The 19,856-nt window shown below is 31.9% G+C and overlaps 3 protein-coding genes across 5 annotated transcripts; 1 reads left to right on the top strand and 2 right to left on the bottom strand.

Annotated features, from left to right (window-relative positions):
• The first annotated feature begins 729 nt into the window (after nucleotides 1-729).
• LOC121224263 (protein NOI4) lies at nucleotides 730-2,447 on the top strand. Its single transcript, XM_041107189.1, has 4 exons — nucleotides 730-826; nucleotides 1,450-1,638; nucleotides 2,023-2,201; nucleotides 2,298-2,447. Exons 1-3 carry the CDS (start codon nucleotides 821-823, stop codon nucleotides 2,050-2,052), a joined length of 225 nt encoding a protein of 74 aa, XP_040963123.1. The 5' UTR covers nucleotides 730-820; the 3' UTR covers nucleotides 2,053-2,201; nucleotides 2,298-2,447.
• Nucleotides 2,448-2,579: 132 nt separating this feature from the next.
• Nucleotides 2,580-6,111, bottom strand: LOC121224262 (zinc finger CCCH domain-containing protein 43). Of its 2 annotated transcripts, XM_041107187.1 has the most exons (6): nucleotides 5,459-6,111; nucleotides 4,858-4,923; nucleotides 4,431-4,550; nucleotides 3,996-4,271; nucleotides 3,479-3,751; nucleotides 2,580-3,061 (listed from the first exon to the last, which is right to left on the bottom strand). In XM_041107187.1, exons 1-6 carry the CDS (start codon nucleotides 5,924-5,926, stop codon nucleotides 2,858-2,860), a joined length of 1,407 nt encoding a protein of 468 aa, XP_040963121.1. In that variant the 5' UTR covers nucleotides 5,927-6,111; the 3' UTR covers nucleotides 2,580-2,857. The 2 variants fall into 2 exon arrangements, with proteins under 2 accessions (XP_040963121.1, XP_040963122.1); XM_041107188.1 differs by lacking the exons at nucleotides 4,858-4,923; nucleotides 5,459-6,111 and having other exon boundaries at nucleotides 3,996-4,281.
• Nucleotides 6,112-12,046: 5,935 nt separating this feature from the next.
• Nucleotides 12,047-17,649, bottom strand: LOC121224261 (DNA-(apurinic or apyrimidinic site) endonuclease). Of its 2 annotated transcripts, XM_041107186.1 has the most exons (9): nucleotides 17,316-17,649; nucleotides 16,313-16,405; nucleotides 15,627-15,771; nucleotides 15,081-15,282; nucleotides 14,889-14,967; nucleotides 14,205-14,266; nucleotides 13,876-13,962; nucleotides 13,561-13,664; nucleotides 12,047-12,283 (listed from the first exon to the last, which is right to left on the bottom strand). In XM_041107186.1, exons 1-9 carry the CDS (start codon nucleotides 17,547-17,549, stop codon nucleotides 12,216-12,218), a joined length of 1,074 nt encoding a protein of 357 aa, XP_040963120.1. In that variant the 5' UTR covers nucleotides 17,550-17,649; the 3' UTR covers nucleotides 12,047-12,215. The 2 variants fall into 2 exon arrangements, 1 of the variants encoding a protein (XP_040963120.1); XR_005921870.1 differs by lacking the exons at nucleotides 12,047-12,283; nucleotides 13,561-13,664; nucleotides 13,876-13,962 and adding an exon at nucleotides 14,358-14,756.
• Between the last annotated feature and the right edge of the window lie 2,207 nt (nucleotides 17,650-19,856).

The raw sequence follows: 19,856 nt of genomic DNA, 5'->3' as shown, positions 1-19,856 counted from the left end.
ACCATCTTATTGTATGGCCTGTTTCCTTGCTGTTGATTTCGCTTTGTGAGGAGCTGCAACTAACTCGTTTTAGTGGGGTTTAGCAGGTAGGAGTCGAAGGGGGATGCATTGGCTTAGTTGGGATCGGATGTGTGGTAAGAAATGTTGGCGTTTGATGTTTGCAATAGAGTATAAAATTTACAAAGCTAGATATTTTTATTGATACCTTGGGGGCTCCAAAGAGTTTATCCGAGCTATAACATCGATTGATGACGGTAGCTTTTCACCGATAGTAGCGGAAGCCGCAGCGCAGTGGATTGTTCACAGTACTATTGATGTTGCGGTTGCATGGATTCGTAGAACAAATAATGAGATAGCTCGATCCATTTTGATGGTCATACTATTTAGAATTTAATTACATATTGTATTTTAAACTTTTTTACATTTTTATAAGTTATGTATTATTATTAGTGTCACGTCAAGTATCAATTAGTAAATTAAGAAGCAAAATATATATTAATACTTTTCTTTATTAGGAAATCTAGTATATGGATCTAATGCTGATGCTGAAACGACAATTGGGGAAAAATGAATGATGGCATAATAAAACTAATAACGACCAACCGAAAGGAGAGAATAAACAGGGAATTTCCTAAAAAAGAGTGTGTGCCTCAGCCTCTAACCTCAACATGTGTCATATTTAACAAAACAAACATTCCTTAGTATCCTCCTATTTTTGTCTCTTTAAAAACATGTTTCTATCCATTTTTTTCCTTTGTCCCCCTCCTCTTTGGAAATCCCCTCTCTTTTTATCTTCTTAGAATCATATAATCTGTCATTCATGGCGGTATGTAATTTAATCTTACACATTTCTTTTATCTCACTTTCAATCATCTTCACATTTCCTAGCCTTAATATATATATGATGTCATAAATATATATATCATCGATCTAAAGATTTTTAGATTACATTTGGTATGAGATTTTTTATTTTGGAAGCAAAAATTTTCTTATGAATTTATCCTTTGATTAATTCAATGGGATATTGTTTTCCTCTCAACTTTAGCCTCTTTAATGAGGCTGTAGACTATGTTTTTTTTTTGGTACAAATGAAGAAATACTACTACATCAATTAATCAAAGATTAGATTGAAACTTCATAAGTAAGAGTGATATTTTCCCCATAAGAAAACTTCTTTGCAACAAAACCGTTAGATAAACTTTCCCTCAAAAGCAAATGGTATCTCAGAAATTACGGATTGACAATATATATACTATTATTATTATTATTATTATTGTGTACACCGTTAGTGAAATAAATTAACTTTGCAAACAAGTCCATAATGATGGGGTTTATATTTTAGATATTACAACATGAAATACATTTTTTAGATATGAAGGTTTGTATTTCATATATAAGTGAGTGGGAATTGTACAAGAGTATTGATTGAAATTGGATGATGAGGAGCAGGAAAAAGGGAAAGCGTTGCCAAAGTTTGGGGAGTGGGACTTGAAGGATCCAGCAACGGCAGATGGATTTACGGTGATATTCAACAAAGCTAGAAATGAGAAGAAAACCAGAGCTACTGCTCCTCCTCCTCCTAGTATTGTCCCTCAAAAAGTTGATATTGTCAATAAACCTCCCCCTTCTCCTCCTAAGGTATCTATCTATCTATCTATCTATCTCTACTCGATTTCCTAACAATTTTAACTACCACAAATTAATCTTATTATAGATCCTTATCATATCTATTCTTTTTTATATAATACCTAGAATTACCCATAATCCCTCCCCAATCCTTAAATAGAAAGATAACGTTGCACTGGCAATAATGTCAATGCCAATTGAGCTAAGATTCAATCGATAGATTACTATCTAATTAGATGAGAATTTGAATAATAATGAAAATAAAAGAATTTAAGTATAGGTTGGATTATCCAAAAATTTTTTAACAATTGCACAATTTCAGTTAAGCTTCCGGTACTTTATATTTATTTATTTCCTTCTAATTGTCATTTGAACCCATTTTTTCTTTTTTTTCAGACCAAATGCTTTTGCTTTGTTAGAGTTTAAAAGGTAGCATTTAGGGGGAGATCGGAAATGGAGAATTGAATGATTTGGCTAGTGATGAGCAACTTGCCTTTCCCCTATATATGTATATATAATATTACACTATTCATAATTGGCTGCAATGGAATGGGACCACCTTCTACTCTTCTAATGTATCTACCTTTTCCTTTTCTTTTTCTTTTTAAAGTATTGCGGGCTTTGTTTCGAATTTACAAATCTTGAGTCATGCTACTCACTATTATTTACAGAGGGGGACCAAGGAGATGGAAGTACAAGCACTAACGGCCACTGACGATTGTATTTTATTCCAATTTTAATATATTTTACAAAATATAAAAAAGAGGAACCTTGTTTAGGAAAATGTCTTATATGTGTATATATATTCTTTAAAATGCTCACTTTCATGCATTCAACATATATGGTTTAATGCGGTCTAAATCGAACCAGACCCGGACCGACCAGACCAGTTACCATTTCAAAAACCTGGCAAAGACAACTTACCTAGGAAAGAAGTCGAAGAAGAGGTGACGTAGTTCACACACCATTTCAAAGGAATTGTATTAGTTTGTAGTATGACATGAAACCGAGATAATTTACATATCCTGATTTCATTTTCAGCTTCAAAAACTAGCAACACAACAGCATCCTAACTACGATATATTATATATTGCCATCCCCAAAAAGCTTGTGGCAAAGGAACACGGGGTAGAAACAAGTTAAATGGAGTCTTGCAGTTCAGAAAATAAAATTTAGAATCCTTGCTAATGTCAGATCTAAAAAGCTAGGGAGCGTTGGCTGAAAATTCTTTTTACACAGGCTGCTGAACTGCAGTATCAGTACCAGCGGCGATTGCGGTTTGTTCTGTAGCAGCAGAATGGCTGAATGGTGGAGGCTGATCCAGTCCGGCCATTGCCATTGTTGATGGAGCTTCCTGTTTTGAATGGTCAAATTTACAGGCTGGTCCAAACTTGCAAATACCATAGCGGCTATAGTGTGAGCAGATGGTTTGATCCTGGAATTCCAAAAAAAATAAAGGAGTTGAAGCATTAATTTGTTAAATGCATCAGAACTGAGAATTGAATTACTATAACCGAAACCGCAATCCACTAAAGGGCCTTTCCCCACGAGCTACATTTATGTAGAAATTCATTTGTACAACAGAATAATCATTAACTAGTTGAAGAAATCAACTACCAATTTCTAAAACATGCAATTTCTATTGATTTTTCTTAAGGAACTTGTTTCAAAATAATTGGAAACATAAGGTCACAAAAAGAAATGAAGCAACGACAATTGTGAGAATATTTACTATTACATGTATTACTTTTGTTTTCATTTTATGTATGCATATACAAGCTTTGAAACAATCTATATCCATATCTGGTTTATATATGTTTCATGGGAAGAACCAAAATAAGCACAAACTTACAGGTCTGAGTGGCAATCCCTTGTCACTGAGAACACATGGAGCCATCTTTGCAACTCTATTTTTTGGATGATGATATTTGCAATTAGATTTAAACTTACAGTCCCCAGTTTTCAGGAAGTAACTACACTCAGGTTGGCCAGGCCGTGCAGGGAATTCATCAGCCACCATCTGAGGCTGGTTATGAGTATAGACAGCGGTTTCAGTTGCCGGGTTGTTCATGACATATGCTGGGGCTGGATGCAAACTCCCTTCTGGTGGGGGGTACACAGTTGTCTTGACAAGGCACGAAAAGATAAGTTATTATGCAGAAACATACTGTAATAGGAATAAAAACAATAAAAGTCTGGGAAAGACATCATTTAAGAGATTGTGGGTGAAGGTAAGAAGCATGTGATGCAAAGATCAACTCAATAGATGCTATGAACTACACAGCATGCCACGATACACCCATAGATGCTATAGACTCAAGGATAGTATACCACGATTAACACTAATAGCATAAGAGCAATGACAGTACCTGATACCCATTCCATTCTGGGTTTGGTGGCGGAACAACTTGCGGAGGTGAAAACAAAATCGGTATATAGGCAGCAGTCTCATTCAATGCCCTAGGTGATGACCAGGGCAACATATTCACTTGTGATGCAGCTTGAGGTGAAACAGATCCACCATTACCATATCCGGAAGTTGGGTCACAAGCCCCAGCAGCTGTAGGATCAGGATGATTAAACCTGCAGTTGGCTCCATACTTGCAGGACCCATTACGCATGTAATAGGGGCATTCTTTCTCCCCCTGTGATGAACTAAATCTTTTCAATTCCCAGAATGATTACTATAATTAATCACTAAAACTAGATCTGATACAATTCGGCTGATAGTAGAAAGAACTCGACGAACATCAGGACTTAGTATAGAGTCCACAAATTCAATTATTCAGTAAGAGCATAACTACCTGTCGGATAGGCAACCCAAGAAAGTTAAGCTCTAAAATTGGACTCGTTGAAGATTTAGCTGTTGAGTGGTTGAACCTACAAGCATTCCCAAACTTACATCCACCAGTTCTTAGGTAGTACTGCAAAGATCTCCAGCAAATTTGTAACATCAAATAAATGTACCATCAACGAAAGCACATTTCTTAAAGACGTAGCTGAAAATATATAAAGATGAGTTCCAGAAGCATCTGAACAAACACTAAAGATATTTTACAGGCCGTAATAGATCATAGAATAAAAACAAGATGTGATAATGACCTGAAGGACCAGCTACCAACCAAAACATAACATAAAAAGCATTCAAATCAAATAAGTAAACACTCATCAAAGTGATGTCCATTACTATCATAAAGAGTTATTGTGCAAACATAAATTAAGAATATTGACCTTACATTCTGTCTGGCTAGGTTTCTCTGTTGATTCAACTTCTTCCTTGACCTTTTCCTTAACAGCCTGCAAACATCATAATTCCAGAACACCCAGAATGACAGGAGAAAAGGAATAAATATAGGTCTGTAGATAACACCCAAAATCATCATAATTGCTATGGGATACCGGAGCGCGTACCTATGGTACTAGGCAAGGCGTAATGTATACAAAGAAAAAGCTAAAAGTTGTATTTATATCGACATGAAGATACTCAAATCCCAATATTAGATTATATCTCAGCTGTTGTATGATGATCAACCACTTCAGCGAGGAAAGATGGAATTTTTTCCACCAGCTGTCTGGGACAGAAATAACCACATTTTCCTCAATAATTAAAAAAAAACTTACCTGTGATTTTTTTCCAAAACGTCAACACACATACCGTATAAAACAACTTAAAGAAAATAAATCAAATTAATCTTTCATAAATTGTACTACTATTATAGCGACAAAAACAAAAAGAAGGGGGGGGGCATAAAAGCAGCTCTCAATCAGCTAAAGGAAAAGCACTTCAGCACATATAAAGACGATGACTAATAAGAAGGTTAGAAAAAAAGACCTGGGTCGTCCTTCGAATAGGGTGATTAAACTTGCAATTATATCCAAACTTGCAAAGTCCAGTCTTCATATAATAAGCGCAACTCTCTGCATCCGGTCTCACCGGATAATGCGACCTCTTTCCTTCACTTTTCTTCACGTTTTCACCATCAATCTCGTTATCGTTTCTTTCTTCCTCATTCTCGCCGTCCTCGTCTTCAGCAGCGTTTCCGTCGGCATCGTTGTTGCTTTCTCTCTCTCCGTCATCTTTCCTATCAGTCTTCACTTCTTCCTCCTTCAAATCGAGATTCTGGAGCTGCTGTTGGAGACTGCTTTCTTCGTGCTCGGTTTCTACAGCGGAGTGATTAAGATCATACGGTGAGAGGTCGGGACTCGAAGTAGAACCCGGATCGGGAGATTGAAGCCCTAAGTGAGAGGTTGAATCGGTAGGCATAGCGTCAGGGACAGGAGTTTCTTCAGATTGTGACATTGTAAATCCACATTTCAAAAACCCTAAACTTTGCAGAAGAAGAAAATAGGGAGGGAAGAAAGAGAGAGAAGGAAATGTCTTTTTTTAGTGGGGAATGGAAGTGAAGCGAGTCATTGAATTTGAACCAGCGGCGAATCAAGTCCACATGGCAGAGTGAGATGTTACCCCAACTCACTCACTATTTTCTGATGAATAATTTAATAAATGAATTAACAAGATTTTGAAATCCATTATTTCAAAAAATAAATGTATTTATTAATTTGTTAGATTATAATATAAATAACGTATTCTAATAATTATTTGTATTTTATTATTTTGTATTTAACAACACAAAACATTAGTCGTTTGCTTGTCTGTAAACTTTTAGTTATCATCCGACTGTGTGTTAATAATAATATCTTTTTCTTCATTTAATTTATAGCAACTAACTTGGGGCAAATGACAAAAAAAAAAAAGTCCTTTTTTCAGAAATTACTGAAATGGGTCAATTATTTAATTATTTTTCAGAATGGTCCATTTTTCGCGAAATCGCGTCCATGTCAGCGCGATTTGCTGACGTGGACACAAATCGTGCCCCCTAGGACGCGATTTGCTGACGTGGCATGAACAGTTTATGTTTTTTAGCTTGGAATCGGTTGTCCGATTGAGACGATTTTTTTTTTATTTCGAATAAATTTTCGAGATCTACGCTCTGACAATCAGCCGAAGGCAGTTTGCCGAACTTTTTATCGAAAAAGATCCATTTTTGCCCCTAAATTTCGATTTTTTCGGTTCAAAATTGAATTTTGAAACATTCAAATCATTATTCTCCTTATTTATTTGGAGTAAACACCGAATTTTTTTACAGAATTGTTGTATTATTTTTTCTGATTTGACACGTGTATGGAATAGGTCCAATAAATCGTTAGAACGTAAGTAATATAGTTAAGATAATAACAATATTTTTATAATATATCAATTAGTTAGTTTAGTTTAGTTGGTTAAAATGTTTTTTTTTTCTTTAGTACATTGGTTCGAATCTTGTTGGTAACAATTTTGAATCTTTTTCCAAAAAAAAAAATTATGGCCTTTCAAAGAAAAGATTTTTTTGGTCATTTGCCCACTAACTTGAGCATATTTAATTTTTTTTGTCAATCACATATTTATTTATACTATAGTTAAAAGAGTTAGTGTTACCATTAACTAGGTTTGTTTGATAGATCAGTGAAAAAATTAAATTAATAAAAAATAATATTTTAATGATTTAAATTTTTAAACGTGATTTATAATTTAAAATAAAACAATCTTATAGAATTTTTCTATAAAAAAGTGAGAAAAATAGCAAGTAGAAGAGCTAGTTATTAGTTAATGTAGAATATTTTCAATTAATTTAATTTAATTTAATTTAATATTATATTATTCTATAAATATTTTGTGTTTAAAATTTGATTTTTGTTTAGAATAAAGTAAAATGTTTTAAAAATCAACATAAAATGTAGAATATTTATTTATAATTTAAAATCTGCATTTATCAAACAATCTAATTATATTTAATAATTAATTTTAAGTAATATATTAAACAAATTTATAACTTAAATTATGTATTTAAATTTATCAATACTTAATTTTCAATTTATCAAATAACACCTCAATTAAAAAATTACAAAAAAACAATTTGTATAAAATAACAAATGTTATTTTGAGGGTATAATAAGAATAATGAAATTTGAACCCAATACATCATACTCTTAACTAAACTACTTTACCATTTAAATCTTATCATATATTAAAAGATTAACTTTGTATCATCCACCTACCAAATTAGGAGTATTCATAGTTTGGTTAAAACCGAATTAACCGATTGAACAGATCTAATTCGGTTAATCGGTCGGTGACTAAATTTAGTTATGTCGGAGGTCGGTTAATGATTTTTTTTAAATTTCGGTTATCGTTTCGAAATCGGGTAATTAACCGAAATATTTATCGTTTACAAGATTTATATAGTGTTTGGTTGTTAACTTTCAAGACTTATGTAGTGTTTCTAATATCTTATTTGTTATTTTCACCTCCATTTAAAGTTTTTTGAACTTTAGCAATGTATTTTTTTTATATGTTTTATACTTATTTTAACCAAAAGACAAAAACATATAAATTTCTGTTAACCGACCGAATTAACCGAAATATTTTGGTTCGGTTAATGTATTTAAAAAAAATTCGATTCGGTTAACGGTTAAAGATTTTTACAATAATTTTTTTTATCAAAAACCCATTTCTCTTAATCTATACCATGCATTAACATCCCGTTTGGTACGTCGGATGTAAAATAAAAGTGATGTATTAAATAATACTTAAGTATTAAAAAGATGGATAAATGATAGATGTTATCATATCAGATGTTAGGTTGTAGGAAATTATGATATTTATTAATCTTCTTATCTTGTGTTTAATAAGTGTTAAAAGATAAATGTTATTTACGAATATGTCATCTTTTAGTTGTTATGAATGCTATTAAGCGGAAGTTCATTATAATTAACCTTTCACATTTTATCTTCCTTAACTTTTCAACTTTCATATCTTTATAACTGTTTTTTCTATTAATGTATTAGAAAATAAGGAGTCTAATCTCCCTATATGAGTATCCTACTTGTTATGTGTAGAATAATAATAAAAATGCAATAGAAATCCCCTCCATTCTCATATCCATCTCTTATCTATTATTCTTGTGTTCTTTACATTATTATTTTATAACATTAGTTTCATATTTATTTAATTGTTTTCACTGATTATTATATTTTTCTTAGCAACATTATTATATTTATAAACTTAAAATATAATATATTTTAGTATAAGATAACTCAAATTGTATTTAACCAATGTAATATTTTTTTATACAATGTAACAGCAAATTGACAATAAATCACAATTAAAAATATAAATAATTCAAAATAGTCCAAGCAAAAAAAAAAAAGAATAGTTATACTCATTATAAACTAATGTTAATTAGTAAAATTACATTTACATTAAAATTCATTATCCACATTATGTTTCAAATAATCAACCTAAAAATGTATTCATTCCAAGAAAAAAAATTAAATAAATGAATGAACTCATATGTTCATATGCTTCAATATATTGATCCAATAAATAAACTATTTCACATAAAAATAGAATGTAAGTAACTTGAAAATGATTTAAAAAAAATTAAAAGTGATACAAATCAGATAATATTAACTTATGCACCATATTTAATGCTAGTTTCCTAGCAAATTTGCTTAACAAAAATACATTACATCTACAAAAGATAACACAAAAGTTGGTTCATTTACTTCAAATTTTAGATAAATATTTTTTCTCGGATAACAATCTCCCCACCCACATCTCTTTTTGTTCATCTAGGATAGATTGGATTACTAGGGATCTTGTAGCAACAAGTTATTTTGTTCAAGATAGTCTTATAATTTTCATCCCAAAGTTGCATAGACCTCTGAGTAATCAAGTGCTCCGTCCCTAAACTCTTTGTTAATTATTTTATACCCTCAACCATTTTGCATCTCAATATCTCAACAATTCCGTAAAATTCAGCCTTATCTTTCTAGTTCCACCACTCTTCTAATCTTGACTCTACTAGTAGATGGGGACCTTGAATGGTTATTATCTTCGAAATCCATTGACAAGCCAAGGTTTTCAGTTCCATTAAAGCCATTAAAGCCATCTTCTTCCACACATATACTATCTCCAATGTTCTTAGTTCCACCATTGTCATTCAGAACAAGTTTACCAAATGATAGGCTCAATCATACTATAACAAGAAACAAAATGAGAGAGATAAGTGACGTTTATTTCTTGAAAATAAACAAATGTGTTAACATAAAAACTAACGTGAACATAGAGTTTATCTCAAAAAACTAACATGAATCATGGAGTTAATATATATATATATAAATGAGATTTTTCAAAAAAAAAACACAGTTTTTCTCATGAAAATAAACAAAAATAAAGTAAAGAAACGGGTTTCAAATTCCTTACTTTGTTTTGGATTAGATTGAAAAGAGAAGAGTAGTTAAGAAATTGTAGAGATTTCTATCATTTATGCAAAGCTCACACCAACATTTCTCATGCATTGGAGATTTTGAGTATCGGTTTAATTTAGAATTTTTGCTTAATCCGAGAGATTTTGGTAAATTTGAGAAATTTTAGAGCAAGGATAAAAGTTGTAATTTATTTAATTATATGAGGATATAATTGGAAAAAAAATAAGAATCAGCTCACAAGACACTTGTGTTAAATAAATACTACCTCTACAACCGTGATAAATATCACTCAACTTGCGTCTAACAAAAAATGATGTATTCATTTACATGTCTACCAAACACATGGTTATTTCCATGTTACGTAATACTGACATATTAAATAACATGATACTTGAGTATCAACCCAACCAAACGAGACATAAGGGATTGGTTGAGTTGGCATCACCCATCAACTATATCCCAACTCAATAATACGATACGTGAGTATCAACCCAACCAAACGAGAATATCATTTTTTTCTATAATTTTTTTGGCATTTTTATCATGTTTATAATTGTTTGTTATTTTTATATATTTTTGTAATTTTCTACAATTTTCTATTATTTTCTATTAATTAATAATATTTTTTTAAAAAAAAACTATATACTTTTATTTTATTAATTTATATGTATTTGTAATTATTATGATTTTGTAATATTCTTTTAACAAATTAAAAAGAAAATATCATTTTCTTTGCGGCATGATACACAATTATGCCATGTGACAAACATAACCTAAAAATTTTAAGAAATGGAACCGTTAGATTTTAATGATCAACTATTAAAATTAACAATCAAAGATGTAGTTGAATTGGGCATATTTTTTTTAACTCAAGATTATTTGATTTCTTCGAATCCATTCAAAGACTTTATGTACCCTTAAGCCATTAAAAATTTACCAAAAACTTATTTCTTTTACAAAACAACAAATATTATTCCAAGGGTACAATAAAAATCACAAAATTTAAACCCAAAACATCATATTTTTTTACCTTTTTGAACTAAAGTCATATTTGATTTTTAAAAAAATGTTAAAAAAGTATTACATACATATTTTCACCCACATTATAATCTAATTTATTTTTTAAACAAACTAATTTATATACAATTGAAAAAGAGAACTAAATAAAAGTTTACTCGTTGTCGTTTTATTTATTTATTCGCAAAGCCTCGAGCTGCATGTCTCAACTCTTAAGTTGAAGGCAAATTAAAGGCAAGATTGTACTAATTAAAGCATTGAAATGTTCGTCTCCAACTAAATCCACCTCTTTTTTTTTGTGATCCTAACTCCCAAGTGATCCAAACACAAATTCTTATATGTACACTACAGAGTTTGGATAGATTTCTGTAATCCCAACAGCTCCAGACTGGGCATAAACAAATCTTTAATATTAGGGTGAATATTCAATCGAATTGAGTACAAAAAATTTTAGTTAATTAAATTAGCAATTCATATTTTATCATCTTAACTCGAATTAAATTTTTTTCGAATCGAGTGAAATTATTCGAGTTAAATTAAAAAATCAAACATATCAAATTAAAATATTATTACAGTATAACTAATTTCATGTTAAAACACATAAATTTGATTTTCAAAACAAAATAATAATAAAATAAGATATTTTAATATCATAAACTTGAATAACTAATTAACTTATTTAAGTTCCAAAATTATTATTTTAATTTTTTAAAATTTTAACTTTCTTTATATATTCTTTAATTTTTTTTAATTTTTATAATTTTTAAAAATACAAATTTTGAAATTTTTATAAATATTTTGAGTTTTTGAAAATTATTTTGAATTATTTTGTCATTTTTGTTGAGCGAGGTCAATTTGCTCATTTTCAAAATTGACAGGGATCAAAAAGATATTTACCCAAATTTATTATTTGAATAATTCGAATTGTAAAATTCAAATCAGCTTGAACTCGAAACTTGAATTACTCATATTCAATTAACTAGAAATTCAATTTTTATTTTCGATATTTTTCGAATTAAATCAAGTTTTGCTCACCCATCCTCAAAACTCTCTTCATTTTAGATTAGATCCGAATCCCTTCAACTTCCTTAAATTAATCCAAATCTTAAACGACTCAACTTAGTATAATCCAAACCCAAAATGAACATGTTAACAAGAACCTAGAGGGTAAAAATGAATACTAAAATGACTAGAAAATAATACCAGAAACTACTTAAGATTCAACAACTACCGTTCAATATTACAATTAATATCATTACATGTCATTTGTCTTCTTTGCACCCCTCTGAAAGTTGCAAGGAAACAGGGCAATGGTCACTCCCATAGAAACCTGCAAATTTTCAAGATCAATGCAGGATGTCTTATGTGCCAAAAACAAAGCAAAACTCGTTAAACTAAGGTATTTAAATAATACTGAAGTTCCAATAATTGTTTTTGGCTAAAATTCTTAAAAAAAAGCTCCCAAAATGTCATTTTCTTGAATAAGCCCCTAAACTCCATGTTATTCAGATTCAAACGCAAGTGTCCGATATGGATGTGTCCATCATGGGTTTGCTGAAACTTTTAAAGTTTTTTTCATTCACTTTTACCAAGGACACAAGTTCGAACCCTTGTATTGCCTCAGGCACAAGGCAGAAAAGAAGTGCTAGGCTGAGTGAAGTAAAGCACAATCCGTATATGTGTGTGTTTTTCTATGTGTCTATATATAGCATAAGATATATAATAAACTCTAACGTGGATCTATATCTATAAAACATGCAATTTTTATTGGTCAATATGCATTATTTCCCTATGTTCCATGTCTGTTATTGAATACTCAAATATAGAGAGGTATATAGTTTAATACTGTCACATTTTTCCTAAAAAAAGGTATATATCTAATTTAAAAAGTGAAAAATAAAAGAAATTGAAGATACCTTCAATGAGGCGGGCCTTTTTTATGCCTATTGTCTTACAAAAAGGGAGCCTAGGCGCAGCAGGCATGCGCCTGATTAAATGGGCATCACCCGAAAGGGTTTTAGGCACTTTGTTGTATAGTGCTAAGGTGCAAGGTGCAGGGATGCCTAGGCGTGCTTGACAACACTATTTCCATGTATTTGGAGGGTTTGAAGGATCATATCCTCATACCCTGTCCAAATACATATTGGACAAAAGTGTCGGGCAAAGCTACTTCAAGAAAAATGAAGAGTTGGAGTCACATAGTCTATACTTCGATTGTCCCCATCTAAATTAAAAGTCAGGGACTTATTTGGTTACAGGTTACAGGTTACAGGTTAAAGGCTTGCACATACAAATTAAAATAGTTAGAAGCTTATTTGGGTATTGTAAAAGGATAGAACCTTACTGAGATGAAAGGGTCTTTTTTATTTTTTATTTTAGCCATTGTTTTTCTATGCGTGTTAGAAAAAGAAGGCAACTCTATACTACATGATAATGGAGATATGGAATTGAAGGTTCATAGCTAGCTACCTAAAGATATTGAAGAAATGTGACCATGTGCTTGCCACTTGGCCCACACAAGCAGTCAAGCAACTCAAACTAAAAAAAATGGCTTACACTAGCTCAACGTTTTTATTGTAGCCAAAAGAAACAAGGAAAAATTCACACCTTCTAATTCAATCCCTTTCCCATGCATTTCACATTCAGCAACTCTTTCCTTGAGCTTCTCTGAAACAATGAAATAGTCTATTCTCATTCGTTTTCCTCGATACCTGAAATAAAACCACCCATGATGCATCCCAAACAGAGATTAGTAAACTATCTCCTACAAAAATAGGTACTTAACACATTTAAATAGGTTCATAAACTCCATCCAAAAATGGTCCCAACGCCTTTGAATAATGTTAAGAAATATAGGAACAGTCAATAACCACAAAATATAATATAATCATAGATATTTAAGTAGGCATAAAAACTACGTACTTCCCAATGGGGTTCCCCGACCATGAAAACCCACATTCCATGTCCTTCTCCTTGTGCAGGTATCTATACGCGTCTACTAACCTTCCCCTGAGCATAATCCACAAAACTCTTTAAAGTAGATTGAAATGAAAATCAAAGAAAAGATTATATGATTATATCTCATTACATGCAGATAAGTGAAAGTATTAGCTCAAGCTTTTCAGGTTCGTAATCATAAGTTTCAACTTAGGTCAAATGGTCGTGTGGAGATAATATTACTGTACAGATCATGGTTTTAACTTTCAATGTGTTAACCATAGAAGAAAGGGTTTTCCAAAGAAATGACACACTCTTTCAATATTGCCCCAAAGCGCTTCCTCTCAGCTAAGGTAAATCCTGGCTGCCCACAATCCTGCGCATCATTGTGGACTATCATGTCAGTTATTATTAGACTACAGCAGTTTAATGCATTCAATGTTAAGATTAAAAGTTCAAAATTGTACATTCTTTATTGCAAGGCCTGCATCAGCAAAATTAAGTGATACTTCAACCAGCAAATTTCATTTCTAAAGTAATCCCAACCCATCAAATTCTGAACTAGATCCAATATCACTTGGTGGACCACCTAAGATGATCAATTTTGCACCACCAGTTGTGATCTAACTGCCACATGGATTTTTGTGGTTTGCCTCTATGTTACTCAAAGTCAGCTCTGAGGATTGGATACGGGTATGTGTCAAATTCAGGTATTTATATTTTGGAATATATTTGGAGGGTCCTTAGAGGATCATATGCCCGCACCCATGTTCGAATATGTGTCTGATACGGATGTTAGACATTGCTACTTCAAGCACAATGAGAATCAAAGCAACATATATTTGTCTTCTAGTTTTGATATTCATCTGTTTTAGGGATCAAGTTTAAAATGAATATATCAGCATGTAATGTGAACTAAAAAAATATCATGATAATGTTTACAAATGGTTCATATCAAATTTAACCCTCAGTGAAAAGAAAAAGAAGAAGTTGATAACCTCTTTATTTGGAGGAACATAACCATTCATCTTTGCTGCACTGAAGAATTCTGGATGACTCACATCGATATCCTCATGGCTAGATTAGAAAAGGAACTTTATAAGAACACTGTTCATTTGTGAAAGTGATGTATTCTATGAACCTAACAAGTTTATTAGTCCACCCACCCCTTCACCACCCAAAGAACTCACCTAACATTCAAATCTCCACACCAAATAAGAGGTTTATCTGACAATTGCACAACAAACTCTAGAAGCCTTTTATCCCACTTTCTTCTCCGCTGGAAAGAATTTTCCTCATCTTTCCAACCATTGTTCGGTGCATATGTATTCAATATGCGGAGTGTCTCAAATTCAGCTAAAATAACCCGGCCATCTGGTTCATGCTTCGAAACTAACAAGGAATTTGGTAAATATATAACATCCAAAGAAATATGGAAGAACATAAGACACGAAATATCTCCTATTAATTGGTTATATACTATGGTCCCAATGTACAATCACTAGGACAACTAAAAAGGGTGTGCATATATTCATATCCACACACAAACACAGATTACATATGGAGAGAGAAAATTGAAAACTTTTTTCTCAAGTGCAGAAAAGCATAGAATAGAGGATTTTTTTTCCTTTTGAGCCTAATTCCTATGCGAAAGGTTTATAGTTTCAAATGCAGTCCTGTAGGAAAAATTTTCCCTACAGGGAATTTGAAGAATTGGTGTTTGCAAACAAATATACCTGTTCCATCAAGAGAAAAAGAAACTTTTAATGGTCGAAGACACTTCTTTACTAACAATGCAGTGCCTGCATATTTTGTGTCAGCCAGAGACCACCAAACATGATAATTTCCAAATGGTGGACTAGAAAGAGCGCGCATCAATATCTGCATGGTTTAGAAAATTATGAGTAGATCACAAATAAACCACATGCATTACACTGATGTGAAACTGTTCTGTAACAGGCTATTTAGGCCCTTTACTTTTAAGGAAAAAACACTGCCTTTTTTGTAGCCTAGCTGAAAATGATATAACAATTTATCAGGGAGCAAAAGATAATGAAAATATGCCAAAGCATTATAAAACACTCTATGCATGCTCACATGTATGTATTACAGTGAAACCTATACTTTATAATAGGATGCAATCACATAGGATCCTCACAGGTTACACAGCATGTTTACACGCTGTAATTTGTAACTCTTGCAATTAACAAAAAACAGTGTTGTATGATTTTAAAAAAATGTATAAAAATAATAGACTTATGCTGCTATGAAGATGATGATAAAGATTCAACAGAGTCTTTGCATTATGATTGTCAAGGAGAATATAAAACACACTAGGGCAATAACCATAGAGAAGTGATGGGGCAAACACGAATTGAACAAATAGAGTTAACATTACGGTAGCATGAGAGAAAAAACTTACCTGCTTTTCTTCTCTGGAGGAGCTAGTATCATCTTTTAACTCTCCTGGCTTTTTAGGTGCACCTTTTGAACCAGCAGCTGGCATCCTTACTTCCTACCATTGACAGACTATTAGATGGTTTCTCAACAAACACAAAGAAACACAAACTGTAACACCCATAACCATAATTCAGCATAGTCATATATGAACCAATGATATAACCAATTGAAGCAATATGATTAACAACCCATATGGAACAATGTGATTAACAAAAAAATACAGGAATTAACAAAGAACCTCCTAATTACCAGGTAAAACAATCTAGCACAAATAAATGAACTTTGAGAAAATAGCATTAATATCTTCAAATAGAATTCAACAAGAATCTGCCTTCTGCCCATGAAATTAATCAGATACATGATTATGCTCCTATGTTACTTGGACTCTCTTGTAGATGTCAGATACATGCATGCATACATACATGTATATGTTCAATTTTTCCTAGGTTAGGTTTTGCATGTATTAGGAGGATCTTTGGAAGATCATATCCCAAACTCACGTCTAAGAAATGGGAAAGACGCAAGTGTCGTACATGGAAAGTTCAAGAAAAAAGGAAGACTTGTAAAATAGTTTTGTTCACATGTTGCAACAAGAAAAAGACAGCTGCTAGGGTAGAGTACAAGCTGATTTTCAGATTGATCCAATAGGAAGTTCATAATCAGTAATCACATTGCCATTTAACTGCATTTAATCCTCTTGCAGAACAACCCTTTCGCTACCTCACAAACATTTTAAAATTGCTGAGAATGGAAACAATTAACAACAAAATAAACAAGGAGGAGGCATCATCAAATATAAAACAACTCTCTTTTAGCTCCAAATGCAGCAAAAAGGGGGGGGGAAGAAGTCTGTTTCACTTAAACCAGTAAATACCCAACTCTCACCAATAATCATCAAAGCCCCTCACAAAAACGAAAACAACAAAATATCAAGAAGGTAGGAGAAAGTAAGAGAAACAATTCACCTGTATAGCGATGACATCAGGGTCGAGATTGGAAACGAAATTGGAGAATTCGGGCCAATTGGACTTGACTCGAAGAAGCAAACTGTTAGCGTTCCATGTGAGGAACTTCAATGGCTCTTTCTTGACGTCCACTTCAGGTAGCGCATCGCCGTTTTCAGCGCCATTTTTGGAAGGAGAAAGCGAGGGCTTCTTGGCAGAGCCTTCCTTCTCGATGGGTTTGAAGAATCGCTTCATCGTGTTGCTCACAGTTCAAAGTTCGTACGTTCCCAACTCTCGTTCTTTTGTCATTGAACTTCAACTGATTCATCTGAGGAAAGAAAATTTAAAAGGTTGGATTGGAGTGGATTTATACATGACATGGGCCCTATTTGAAAATTAGATTAAGGGCCTGAGTTGTATATATAAGTTCGGTCTCCTCTCTCTGATATTCAAATACTTGGTGGATCAACCCGTCCATCCTCGTGCTGATTTTCTTTGATTATTAAGGTGACGTGGATAAATATTGCCGAGAATTTTAATTTTAAATGTAATCATGAAAATATAGAATTTAATTTAATTTTAGTATTAATTGATGCAATTCAAAATTCATCGAAATTTTAACCAAAACGTTATAGATTATTTTGTACTGGTTTAAGACTAGAACAATATGTTACGATCAATATAACCTATACCTATACAACACCGACCATCATGATTACGCAAATTAACAGAGAGAGTCATATATTTAACTTTGTGTACACATTGCCTTATTTTTGTAGGCCTTTGGTTCTTGCCCAAAGTTGAACAGGTAGATGCTCGGATCTAACACTTGGCTATTGAGCTATTCCAAATTTTTAGGGTTATTAAATCTCATGTTTTTGAAAATTTGATAGATGAAGATGCAAAAGCTCTTATATAGGAGGAGATAAAGGTTTTCAAAATCAAATTGGTCAAATTGTCAAGTTAGTTTGTTTAATTCAATTAAATGAATTATTAAAAAACATGATTTAATAAATTCGGCTAATTAATTAAATAAATTCACATGTGAGTAAATCTAATTTATTATTTCAGAATGAGATTCCGACCCATTGTGAAAAAAGTGGGAGGAGCGTTGATGCTGAATGAAAGAGAGTCCCTCTAAGACCTAGATGGCCTAGGCATCGAAGGCCAACCCGTTGTGGATTTGCTTGGGGTTGTTTTTGTAACTTAGATGGGCTAAATTTAGCTCAAGCATATTGAGTATTAACAGATTTGAAAGTATATTTTTATATGTTTTTAATTATGAATCATTATTTTTATAAAATTTTAAGTAAAAAATAATATATAAAATAAAATTTAAGGGAGATCAAGACAAACTCAAATATATATTAACATAAAAATCTAGTCAGGAACGAACTATAAAATAAGAAAAGCGTCTGTCTATTTGTGGTGTATTATCTGTCTATTTTTCTTTGAAATAATTTAGGTTTGAATTGTCATTATACCAAAAAAACTTAACTAGTATAGTTTTCGGCTTACGCTTCGTGTTGAGTTGATTATATGTTTGTATCAAGTTTCAAAGTAAAAATAAAAATAAATTAAAACATGCTCTAAGCCCCTATACATTTTGTACAGTTGGAATTTAGTTATTTTATTTTTATTTTTAAAAATTTAGACTCTCCACTTTTTAGATTTAAAATTTTCTAGTGTGACATTTTAAAATTAAAAGCAAAATCACTTGGTAATCATGTAACAATAAAAACAACATTAAAAATATGAATTTTTTTTCTTAAAATCACTAATTCGAACTCATCATGTTAAATATTAATTATTCAGATTGACTAATGAAATTATAAAAATGGAGAGCCCAACTTATATTAAAATTAAAATAATAGATTTAATTTTAAGTTTCAACATGGTTTAGAGTCCAAAATTAAGATTTGACAGCATCATAAACCTAATAAAAAAAAAGAAGATACATGTTAGTTTTTAAAACTTGTAGGATATATAATTATGTAATATTTTAATTGGAAAATTAAAAAATAATTAAAAAAATTATAAAAATAAAGAAGTAAAATTATGTTTAAATTAAAGTATTCAAATGTAAAAGAAGAAAAAGAAAAGGTATGGGTGGCCAGGTGTGAATAAAGGTATGAGCTCCTTTACATAGAGTTGTATAGATTGGATTATGAATGAGCATAGCCATAAGCCCATAACCATAGGGCTATGGTGTGGTCCGTCCTAATGGAATTCTGACGCAGGCCATGGTTTCCACAGCTCGATAAAAGATCACATAAAACTAAAATTCACGAGACGTCTTTCACAATATATTCTATGGGAAGCGTTAATGACCAGCTATAGAAATGTAGGCGTATTAAATTCCACAACAAACTCTCCCCCCATTTCATGCCAATATCATCTTTCTTGCATGCTACTCTCCACTCTCCATCTAACCCTTTTAAATATCTCCATTTCTATCTTCATGAACCAACTGCTGCAATTTGTTCCATGAATGATTAGCTGTTTTTCTTTTCTTTTTTATTTCTACTACTAATAATTCCAGCACACCCACCCAATGCATAT

This window comes from Gossypium hirsutum, chromosome D12 (genome assembly GCF_007990345.1).
Source record: "Gossypium hirsutum isolate 1008001.06 chromosome D12, Gossypium_hirsutum_v2.1, whole genome shotgun sequence".
Taxonomy (NCBI): Eukaryota; Viridiplantae; Streptophyta; class Magnoliopsida; order Malvales; family Malvaceae; genus Gossypium; species Gossypium hirsutum.
Note: the sequence above shows the minus strand (reverse complement) of the source record. Positions and strands in the feature narration are given on the sequence as shown.

Excerpts from the sequence above, each read along its gene's own strand:
- LOC121224263 (XM_041107189.1), top strand. Across the intron at positions 1,639-2,022 it reads CTCCCCCTTCTCCTCCTAAG|ACCAAATGCTTTTGCTTTGT; the intron begins GTATCTATCTAT and ends CTTTTTTTTCAG.
- LOC121224262 (XM_041107187.1), bottom strand. The coding sequence starts at position 5,926 with ATGTCACAATCTGAAGAAACTCCTGTCCCTGACGCTATGCCTACCGAT. Across the intron at positions 4,272-4,430 it reads TTGGGTTGCCTATCCGACAG|GGGGAGAAAGAATGCCCCTA; the intron begins GTAGTTATGCTC and ends AGTTCATCACAG. Across the intron at positions 3,062-3,478 it reads AGGGATTGCCACTCAGACCT|GATCAAACCATCTGCTCACA; the intron begins GTAAGTTTGTGC and ends TTGGAATTCCAG.
- LOC121224261 (XM_041107186.1), bottom strand. The coding sequence starts at position 17,549 with ATGAAGCGATTCTTCAAACCCATCGAGAAGGAAGGCTCTGCCAAGAAG. Across the intron at positions 15,772-16,312 it reads CCTCCAGAGAAGAAAAGCAG|ATATTGATGCGCGCTCTTTC; the intron begins GTAAGTTTTTTC and ends TAAACCATGCAG. Across the intron at positions 14,968-15,080 it reads TGTGGAGATTTGAATGTTAG|CCATGAGGATATCGATGTGA; the intron begins GTGAGTTCTTTG and ends TTTCTAATCTAG.